Here is an 11,344-nt window from a genome sequence, read left to right on the forward strand (position 1 = left end):
TGATTAGGGATGATCATCAATGTGTTTTCGTAGTTGGCCTTAACTCTTTGGTACTTTCGATGAATTTTGGGCACGTGGATATCTTAGTATTGCCAAGATTCTGACGAAGGCCGATCTCGAATTGAGGAAAAAGGGTATTGGAAACTAAGGATGTTGATCTGGAATTATTTTTTGTCAATTATATGTTGAAAACTCAAGACTTTGGAGAAAAACTGCATGAAACAGAGGAAAAACTCGTATTTCGGAGAAAATCAGAATTGTTGATTCGGTCGAACAAATGTAGTGGTCAGTCGACCGAACCCGAGTGTGTTGATTAAACTAGCCATGCATTGGTTTTTTCTATCTGCCGATGGAGCTATGGCACTAGAACTAAACAGGATACCCTACCTTTCTGTAGGGTTGTGGCACTGGCACGTGGTCACGTAGATCAGTCAAATGCGCACTTGTGGGATTACCCGTGGTACCTATGATATCAATACCTGGCAGTGGGGCTGTGGCACTAGCCATGACTACGTTAGACCAATCACATCTGCCTGTCAAAGGAGTTGTAGCACTGACCGTGGTGAAAGCTAATGGACACAATTGATTGTTAAAGGACTTTTGGTATAAAATGCATGGTTGTTATGTTGGCGTTTTTTTAGTGTGGCCCACATTGTTGAGTCCCACATAAGTGAAAAACGTTAGTTTTTCCTATTCACAGTAGTGTTAGTCATGAAGGAGTCTTAGTGATAAATCCCAAGTGTTTTAAACTTGTGAAACACTAAGGTGTTTGTAGTGTGGAAGGACACATACGTGTGATCCAAAATCCTATAAATGTATGTGTTTAAGTTTGATAGGAACACACATACGTTTATAGCTAAAGTTCCATATTAAAGAGAGGGTCCCTAATCTGAGAGGAAAAGAGTGCATGTGTTTCCATCAATCGAGCCTTAAGGTCCCTACTTACACTGTACATAGTTAAGGGCTTACGGTTAGGAGGGAGGGAGGGAGTGAGAGAGTTTTCAAATGCGGCTTGTCTTTTTTAGTAGGGTTTTTTTAAGGGCAGTGATAAATCGACTCCCAAACATCTTAAATCGACTCCCTATGTGTCTTTCTCTCTCCTCTGGTTAGAGAGAGAAAGAGGAGAGAGATAGACACATGGGGGGTCGATTTAAGATATATGGGAGTCGATTTATCACTCCCCTTTTTTAATTACTTTAATGAATACCCCTTTTAATTAGACATAAATGAGTGAAAATAAGAAGGGCATTTTTGTACAATGGTGCTCTCCATTCAGATCTAGGACGCTCCATCGAATTTGTTAGTCTGTGTTATGATCTCTAGCGTCGGGCACTATCTATGGCTAGCCGCCTCTCCATTAGTCGACCTCCGAACATGTTGATGTCGAGCCAGAAGACCTCCACACAGTCCAAGATCTCATCTCTCATCTCAAAGAATCTCCTAGGGTGAAGGTGTCTCCTATCCGACCATCTTACTACATTGAAGGAATCACCATCCACAATGAGAGTATCCATATCTTCTAAACCGTTAATCTGATGCTTGAAGGATAACTCTATATTGCACCTCATTAGAATCCTTGATTCCAATAAGACCCGAAAAGGCCCATTTGGTTGAGTCAGCCTCATCTCCGAGAAAACACCCAATGCCCACCGGACCGACATAGCCCATGCTACTTCCATTGAAGTAGAGGCTTCCGGAAAATAAATTTTAAAAAGTTGAATTTTGTTGCAGGAGTATATGAAGCTCCTTTTAAATGGTTCGGGAGTCCATGCAAAGTTGCAGGAGCAGACGATTTACCCTTCTCATTATTCTATTCGAAGTTGTAGGAATATATGATTTACCCCTCTCAAGTAGTGTATACAAATTTGGAGGAATGCACATGGTTGGAGATTTTATGCAAACTTGGAAGAATATATGCTTTTTCCTGATTTTACCCCTTCCAAATAGTTCTAACATTATGAAACATCTTTCTTTGCTAAACATTGGCAACAATGTTATGTTTGATTCTTGTGGTATATGATGCTTTTGAATTTGATAACAAGATGTGAGAGAGAGAGAGAGAGAGAGAGAGAGAGAGAGAGAGAGACTTTAGATAAAATGATCATTATCTCGGGAGAGTTGAAAAGAAAATGAATTTCCACAAATATTGATTGGTTACTGTCACATCCTAAACAATGGTTACATAGAGCACTTAGGGGATAAGCAAGAAAAGTTAAAGATAATTGAAGAAGATAAAGATAAGAATAATCTTATTTAAACTTAAATACCTAATCTAAATCTAGTTGCCTAATCTGAAAAACAATCTAATGGCCAGATCTTATTCTAACAAGATTGAATGCATGACTTCACACAACCATGTTGCTTTTTTCATTTGAATAGATGCTTTACAACACCCGGGATGTGAATTTTCATGAAATATTCTTCCCAATCGATGCACTTGGGGTCGAAACAAAACATCTCATCTACCACACCATTATCTTTCATTGCCATCCTCAACTTCTCTGAGTTCAAGTCGTCAAACCTGCCAAACATGGGTAGGAACATAAGCGCTAAATAATTTTGAGAACATGAGTATCCAATCATTTTAGATATCTAACTTAAACAAAGAAGAAGAATATGGGTTTTTTTGGATATCTTTAAAATAATTTGCATATAATCTTATATTCAAATCGTTTTGAAAGTAATCACGATTACTTGCAAATAATCACTACAAGAAATACCCATATTGAACTCATTTCTATATGTGGACTCTCCCCTCAACTGTGTAGATGTATTTAATTATAACATCTCCAAGAGGTGGGGCTCTGCGGGGTGGGTTGGGCACGGGTCGTCAATTATTGGCTGTAGATAATTACAGCATCTCCAGACAATACACTGTGGGGTTGGGGATTTATTACATTCAAGAAGAAAAGTGTAATATGATGAGAGGGAGGTGTAATATGATGAGAGGGGGGTTCGTAGTTAACATATGTTGTGTTGGGGTTCGGTGTGTAGCTCAATGGTTGAGCTCCATTTCACTCCAAAAAAGTTGGTCTTATGTAAAAATTGACATCATTCTTTTTACACCCAAACAATTTTTTCAAGGATTTTGCTAGGGACCATCTCATAAGGCATTTGGTCGGCTGTTGCATGAGAGAGCAGCCACCTCAGATGAATTAAATGAATAAGACAAAATCTGAGTCTATGTGGCTGCTCTATCATGCAATAGACACTCCCGCAAAATGCCTTCTGGGATGGTCCCTGGCAAATCTCTTTTTTCAAATATTTCATTCTTAGAAACATGAAATTAGGGAATCATTCCAAAAAATGGTTAACAAATGCAATCTTTACTAGCATCTTAATAATTGTCAATTGCAATAGGGAGTAGAAAGTAGACATACCTTCCTTTGAAAAACAAGTATGGTTTGTACAGATGGATCAAACGCATGGTGAAGTTGTACCTTCGACGGAGACCATTGTATAGATGATCGAAATGCTTGCAAAATACTGCATTCGCTAATCCCAAGCCCTAAAGAGAAAACTCAACATAAAAACAGGCATTAAAAGGGACCATTAATATGGAGACTACCAGTTATGACCATCACTTCTTAGTAAGGGTGCCACTTGAGCCAAGATGGGTCGGGTTGAGTCCAACCCTAGCCCAACCAAGGTTGTATTTTGCCAACCCTAATTGTCCTATCGGTGGCTTTTGTTTGACGACCAATCATTCAATCTGTTCAGAACCCTTATTGGAGTGATTTCGTGTCTACTTTTTGAGTCTTTTTGAGTAGGTTTTTTAAAATTAATTTAACGAAATACCCCTTATAATTAGACATAAATCAATGAAAATATGAAGGGCATTTTCGTACAATGGTGCTCTCCATTCGGATCTAGGACACTCCATCAAATTTGTGAGTCTGTGTTATGATCTCTACCGCTGGGCACCATCTATGGCTAGCCGCCTCTCCAACATTAGTCAACCTCCGAACATGCTGATGTCGAGCAAGATGACCTCCACATAGTCCAAGATCTCATCTCTTATCCAACCATCTTACCACATTGATGGAATCACCCTTCACAATGACGGTGTCCATATCTTCTCAAACTGTTAATCTGATGCTTGAAGTTATGGCTCTAACTTCCGCCTCATTAGAATCCTTGATTCCAATAAGACCCGAAAAGGCCCATTTGGCTGAGTCAGCCTTTCATCTTCCAGAACACCCAGTGCCCACCGCACCGGCATAGCCCATGCTAGATCCATCGAAGTAGAGGCTTCCGGAAAAAAAAATTAAGAGGTTGAATTTTTTGGCCAAATCGTGATTGTTGATGACTAATCGCTATATATTTTACAGATTATGAATTTATAGGTAAAAAAGTCACATCCTTGCAAAAACAAACCTTGAGTGGTAGCATGTAACGTAGAGTCATGTATAGCCAAAAGGTATCTATGGCATTGAAGATTGTTGTCCTAGAAACCCTGATGGGCCTTCCATCGTCTGTGATGCATGGGTTCTTAGAAAAGTAGTGGTACATCTTATCCAAAAGCTTGGGGATACTGTAAGGATTTTGCACAGACGAACCAATGTGGTAGATGAATATGGAGGGTTGTCTTGAATGAGCTGCCATGTTTACTATCATAGCATTTACCACCATGTCTCCTGGGATCTGTATCAGATTGCAAAAGTGATGTCAAAACCCATAAGTTTACCATTACAAGAAAAACCCCTTTTACGGATGGAGTAATTTCCGTCTCCAATAATTGAAAATTAGCGATAGACTTTTAAAATCCATGAGTTTTAGAAACTGTGGTGAAAGGTATATTTTTATAATTTTAATGTTTTTATTTTTATATACTTTAATAGGATTTGCTAGGGACCATCACAGAAGACATTTCACGGATGGGCTGTTGCATCGCGAAATGCCTTCTGCAATGGTTACTAGCAAATCCCTATTTTAATATAAAAAATTATGTTTAATATTATTATTAGACTGATTTAAAAAAATCAGCGCCAAAATCTCTATTTCTTGGAGTGTACTGTTTGTGGACATTAATTACCTTTTAATATTTTCTAACAAGATGCAGATGGGTACTATCCATTAATTTATTGTGATAGATGTCTTATATTATGTAACTGTAATTTTGGTGTTTTTAATGAGTAGTTATATTCTCCAAGGGGCTCCGATTTGGGGTCACCAAGGGTTAAATTTTCGGTTTCGGTACCGGTTTCGGACCCTGGAATTTCGAAATTTCGAAATCTGGTACATAACCCGAAATGATTATTTTATTTGATATTAAATTTAGGTCGAAATTTCGGTAAAATATTAAATTAATATAAAAAAAAACAGTTTTTTTTTGTCAAATTTTCGGTTTTAAAAAAACAGATTTTTTTGGTCAAATTTCGGAAAAACCGAAATTTCGAAATTTCGGCCGAAATAAATGACCGTTTCGGTTTTGGTCAATTTCGGTGTCGGTCTCCACCGAAATTTCGGATTTCGGTCGAAATTTAAAACCATGGGGGTCACATGGAGCAATTTCAATTTCTATGGTTTTGAAGGAGAGATAAGCTTGTAACTATACCTAGGTAGAAATCTTCTCATCTACTTAGTGTATGTACGCACATTGCCAAGCAATGTAAATGTTGCCACTATGTGTTTCTGTTTTATTTTCTTTACTGTTTTTGTAATTTGATCCGGATTTACGATCACAACATTTCTTATTTTATTAGTGAAATTAAGAACCTGTCTCCTTTTTTTTTTTTTTCACATGCAACTTACGTAAGAAGATGAAAGATCCCACATCGGAAAGGGAGGAAAAGTTACTGGGCTATATATGTGGATTTTTCCTCTTCGTGTAGACGCCTTTTCCGTTGAAAAAACAAAACCGGGGAGGACATTGGGCCCTTTAAGGGGGGTGGACTGTAATAGTCGGGGTGTTACAAATATGGTATCAGAGCCGTACCTCCTCTAGTACGATGTGCCAACGAGGACATTGGGCCCTTTAAGGGGGGTGGACTGTAATAGTCCCACATCGGAAGCGGAGTGCGAAAGTTCCTGGGCTATATGTTGTAGACCCCCATTCCCTGTGTAGACGCGTTTCTGCGGAAAAACAAAACCGGGGAGGGTTGCGGTCTAGAACCGGACAATATCTACATGGCCACATCGGAAGCGGAGAGCTTAAGTTCCTGGGTTATGTGTAGACCCCCACATTCCCTGTGTAGACGTGTTTTCAGCATCTGCAAGGGGTGGGCGCCGGGGAGTGGGTCGGGCACGGTTAGTGCTGCTGGAAAACATAACCGGGGAGGGTAGATGACCCAGAACCGGACAATATCTACACAGTGGGGTCGGGGCGTGACAGAACACAGACCAATTGTTGAGTTACGTGGCTTGAATTCAACCTGGTTGGATCCTAAAATGTGTGACCTGACCCGCTATTTAACTAAGTTGGACCCAGTTAAGGTAAGCTTGTTTTGACCCACTTAATTTGTATAAGGCGTTTTAGGGCTTATTTCGCATCCTAGATTTTCAGAAAGGGTGCGAAGGGTGTATAAGTGTTTCTGGGTGGGTTTGGTGAGAGTTACCGATTTCCTCTTGTAATCTCCAATTCCTATAGTGGATTTTCTCGTAGCCTCTACCGTCGATGTAGGCTTTACGCCGAACCACATAAATCTCTGTGTCTTCATGTGTTGCTTGTGTTTGCCTGTTTCATTTTGCTTTGCCATTGAAATTGCATGTTGCTATTGTGGGTTTTTTTCACAACACAAACTATAACGTACAAATGTGTCATACATTCATAAATAAGAAAGGAAGCATATGGAGCAAACTTACTACATCGAGAATCTCCCTATGTGCTGCCGGTATGCATCTCAACCTCCCCTTACCATAACTCACAATAAAGCTATCAATGGTTCTGCAGTTACCCAAAGTACATAAAGTATGATTAGCAAGGCATTCTACCTAAATACCAACATTTTCTTGATTTCTCTACATGTGATGGTATCCTCTTTACAGTGTTGAATGTCATTGAATTCATCAAATTAGAGTTATAATTAAGTGAAGAATATGCTAGGGGTAAAGTTTACAAGAAGATCTTATATTTTGTAAAAATAAGAGAGATTTCCGGAGCAACAATCTCTATAAATCCCTTTTAAGTTACCTGATGCCTTCAATCCACCCAGGGAAAGGCTCTCTATAAGTGCTTGTTATGATAGTTGGGCGTATGATGACTAGAGGTACATTTTCTCTAAATCGTCCAAGAAGCATTTCTCCCATCGCCTTTGTAAAAACATAGGTATTTGGCCAACCAAAGAATCGAGCCCTGAAAGAAATAAAGGGGCAGAGATGGAGAAACAAATGGAATAATGAAACGGCATATAGCTTGTTTGGGAAGAATTAATTGGCAAATTCTTGAACTAGTTACTATACGTTGAGCAATATTCATCCCATAGGCATTTCCAAAATAGGCAGCATACTTGAATTCAATGACTTTAGGTTGAGCCATAGACCTATAGTTAATTAGTCATCCGATAGATATTTTGGGGTGGAAAGAAAAAATCCAAGCATCATGGTCGCGGGATAGCCAAAGCTTTCATGAATTTGTGCAGTAACAAATGACGCATTTGTACCATTAAGCGTGCTATGTAATCATGAAAAAACTTTATGAAATTTTCATATGTAAGTAGTTATGAGCAAGGTTTTAAATTTCGACCAAAATCCGAAATTTCGGATATGTCGGTCAACACCGAAACCAAAACGTTCCAAAACCGAAATTCCCGAAACGTACGAAAGATAAAATATTATTTTTTTATTCCTTTACAGAATTTCAGCCTAAATTACCAAAATTTCAGGATTCGGCTAAAATTTCGGTTTCGTATAGGACCGAAAATACCTCCGAAACCAAAATTTAAAACCTTGATTGTGATATAGGGATAGAAAAGGCAAGAGCAAGAGGAATTTGGGAGTGAGCTGAAAAATTAGATAAAGAAAAATTCATTCATCTAAACAATCTATTTTTCTTTTTTATTATTATAATAAATATTATTTGAACTATTTTGAAGTAAAACTTTTGATCCATCTAAAAAATTAATGTGTAGGTAAATGAATAACAAGAAAAAAGAAAGAAATGTAATAATCCCATTCTGTACCACACATATACTTTAAAGTTATGGTTTCTCTTTTTAAACAATGTTTTGACTTTTCCTTAAATTTCTTTATAAACACTGTCTTAACTTTTTCCTAAATTAGTGTAGATAAGTTATCTACACGCTAGCTTAAAATACAGTGGGGGTCATATTGTTTGGGTGATCCAAAGAATTCAATTGATTGGCCCTCACATAGATAGGGTGTGCCCAAAAAACTCAGTTCCGTAGGATCATCCCAACCCTACGAATTGTGGAGGTAAAAATAGACGTGAATAAACCTTCACAAATCTTTCCATTTTTTGCTTCCACGGTTCGAATTGTTAGAATGATCCTATGGAGCCGATTTTTTGGGCACACCCTATCTATGTGAGGGCCCATCAAATGAATGCTTTGGATCACCCAAACATTGTGGCCCCCACTGTATTTTAAGCTAGTGTGTAGATAACATCTACACTAGTGTGTCTCTGTAGCTACTTCATTTAGTTTTATGTATTACAAAATTTCATATTTTTCACAACGATTCATTTACTGGGACCAACAATTCTTGATCAATTCTGTTTTTAGAAACATTGATCTTAATATTTGCAATCTTTGGTGGATCCAAGTTGAGTTTTTCAAACCTTTGGATTCCAAGTTCTTTCATAGCAATTGTTTCTGCTTTTATCTCAGCTCCATCATCACGAAGTTCTATCAATCTTTCCTTTGCCAATTTCATCTCTGCTTCAATGTCTAAACCCATGCTTCCATTTAGTGTTTCACCCATGTTAAAAGGTTTCTCTAATATGAGTCCTGCCTTTTCCCCAGCAACATATGCTAGAACACCATATGAAATTTGATTCATTAGAGGGCTGAAAGATCAAACTTCGAAAAGAAACTAATTCCTAATTACAAAAAAATAAGATTAAAAGGTGTGAAGAGAAGGAAATATAGAGAAAAGGAGCAGGAGAAAATAGAGCTTCAAGAATAAGATGAGAGAGAGAGAGAGAGAGAGAGAGAGAGAGAGAGAGAGACTCACCAGTTGAAATATGGAGAAGCATCTCTAGTTTCACACATTTCTTTGCAAACTCCAAAACGTGCTTAGCTCCCATTGTGTTAGTAACCAAGGACACATCATATCTGTAAGTCAATAATTAAAAAAGAAATAGTAATTAGTAATTTGAAAGAAAAAAAAGAGAAGAAAATGGTTTCATTAACTGTTTGTTATCCATCATCACCTCTCATCAAAGTTTGTAGTAGCAGCTACATTTACAACAACATTGATTTCTCTCCACATTTCTTCCTTGAGACTATTCTCCTCTATTCCCAAGTTCTCATAAGCAATATCCCCTGCAAGAGGAGTCACCTTGTCCCATACAAATGAATAAAAACCCTTACCATATTTCTCTCTCAATACCCTAAACACCTCCTTCTCCATAACCTGACAATAAAACAAAATTAAGATATGATACCTAACATCTTGGTGCAAGTGATATTGAATTGCCTCCTTGAAGCCACTTGATTGATAGAGGAGTAAAGAAAGTACATATATTATATAGAGAAGTAAGGGTAGTGGCATACACCATTTTGCAAGCGATCCTTAGCAGTCTCATCTTTTGTGGGTCTTATAAGAAGAAAAAGCCTCTTCACATGAGGTTGAACTCTAAGTAGTTTCTCCACAAAAACTATACATTCATTTGACAGGAAAACATATCAGTACATTTGGGTGATAATGAAGAGGAGAGAAATGAGAAAGAAGATAAAAAAGAGTGAGGAACATACTTTTTGCTAGAAAGCCAGTAGAACCAGTGACTAAGATACTTTTGTTCTCCAAGGATTGTAAAATACACCCCAAATCCATTTGGAAATCCATTTCAGAGTAAATAATATGTAAAGCTAAAGCCCTCAATGAAGAAAGGTATGTTGTGTCACTCGAATGTGAGTAATGTATTTATACAAGCAAGTAGGATGATGTGGCACAAGAAAGTGGTTAGTTATGTGTTGAGAGAAAAAAAATAAAGGGGAGAGAGAGAGAGAGAGAGAGAGAGAGAGAGAGAGAGAGAGAGAGATGGATGTATTCTCCTCTGTGTTGTAAGGGTTAAAACTTGTTTGTTTATCCAACATTCATCCACTCATGGTGGTGAATGTTGTTAAGTCATATAATTAACGCTTAGACTTAACCACTGTTCACCAACTACGTATTTTTTAATCTTGGGAAATTAAGCTATAGTCAATACTATAGAGACTCTCTCTCTCTCTACCCTTAAAAAAAAAACTAGAGAGAGAGAGAGAGCTAGTTGATCGTAAATAACCAAAAAAGGCTTAAAACTTGGATATTAAATTATGAAGCCTCCAGAATAAACCAGTTGTATCATTCTTTGGGTACATATACATGTTGTACGTACCTATGATACAAGACAGAAAATTAGAAGAATCTTTTTCTCATTCTTAACATCATTTTCTCCTTAACACTACTTGCATTAGTTTCACTATATATATATATATATATATATATATATATATATATATATATATATATGAGAAAAGGGTTCCTACACACATGTGAAGATAAGTTGTCTACACACTAGCTTAAAATACAGTGGAAAGCATATTGTTTGGGTGATCCAAACCATTCATTTGATTGGCCCTCACATAGATAGGGTGTCCACAAAAAATCAGCTTCATAGGATCATCCCAACCCTACGATTTGTGGAGGTAAAATGGACGTGTATAAACCTTCACAAATCTGTCCATTTTTTGCCTACACGGTTCAAAGGGTTAGGATGATCCTATGAAGCTGATTTTTTGGGCACACCCTATCTAGTGAAGGCCCATCAAATGAATGCTTTGGATCACCCAAACAATGTGGGCCCCCACTGTATTTTAAGAGCTAGTGTGTAGATAACTTATCTACACTAGTGTGTAGAAACCGTTCTCTCATATATATTTATATGAGAAATGATTAAATGCTACTTTGATGCATCACATTACTATACTTACTAGATATCTTATGCACATATTTATATTTCCCCTTAGATTGGTCTTAGCAAAATGAACTATTAAAATCATGTCTCCAAATCCCTTTTTTGGCCACTGAATTTGAATTATTGCATATCTTTATTTTGTATTGGATCCACGTCATTGCATCTACAGTTTTCAGAGCCACAATAAATGCACTAACTATGACGTGGAACGAATGGTGGCGCCCTTCTCCACCGTTTCTACAAGGGCCCCTGTGAGTTTAGAAGCCA

General features: G+C 37.6%; 1 protein-coding gene across 1 annotated transcript; it reads right to left on the reverse strand.

Annotated features, from left to right (window-relative positions):
* Window positions 1-2,155: 2,155 nt before the first annotated feature.
* On the reverse strand, window positions 2,156-10,025 carry LOC143863564 (alcohol-forming fatty acyl-CoA reductase-like). Its single transcript, XM_077374271.1, has 10 exons — window positions 9,876-10,025; window positions 9,675-9,778; window positions 9,332-9,534; window positions 9,133-9,233; window positions 8,738-8,930; window positions 7,133-7,294; window positions 6,805-6,886; window positions 4,378-4,644; window positions 3,381-3,508; window positions 2,156-2,521 (listed from the first exon to the last, which is right to left on the reverse strand). The coding sequence occupies exons 1-10, from the start codon at window positions 9,964-9,966 to the stop codon at window positions 2,368-2,370; spliced, it is 1,485 nt and encodes a 494-aa protein (XP_077230386.1). The 5' UTR covers window positions 9,967-10,025; the 3' UTR covers window positions 2,156-2,367.
* Window positions 10,026-11,344: the final 1,319 nt, after the last annotated feature.

Source organism: Tasmannia lanceolata, unplaced genomic scaffold (assembly GCF_043159265.1).
Source record: "Tasmannia lanceolata isolate RefF3 unplaced genomic scaffold, GAP_Taslan_0.1 ptg000044l, whole genome shotgun sequence".
NCBI lineage: Eukaryota > Viridiplantae > Streptophyta > Magnoliopsida > Canellales > Winteraceae > Tasmannia > Tasmannia lanceolata.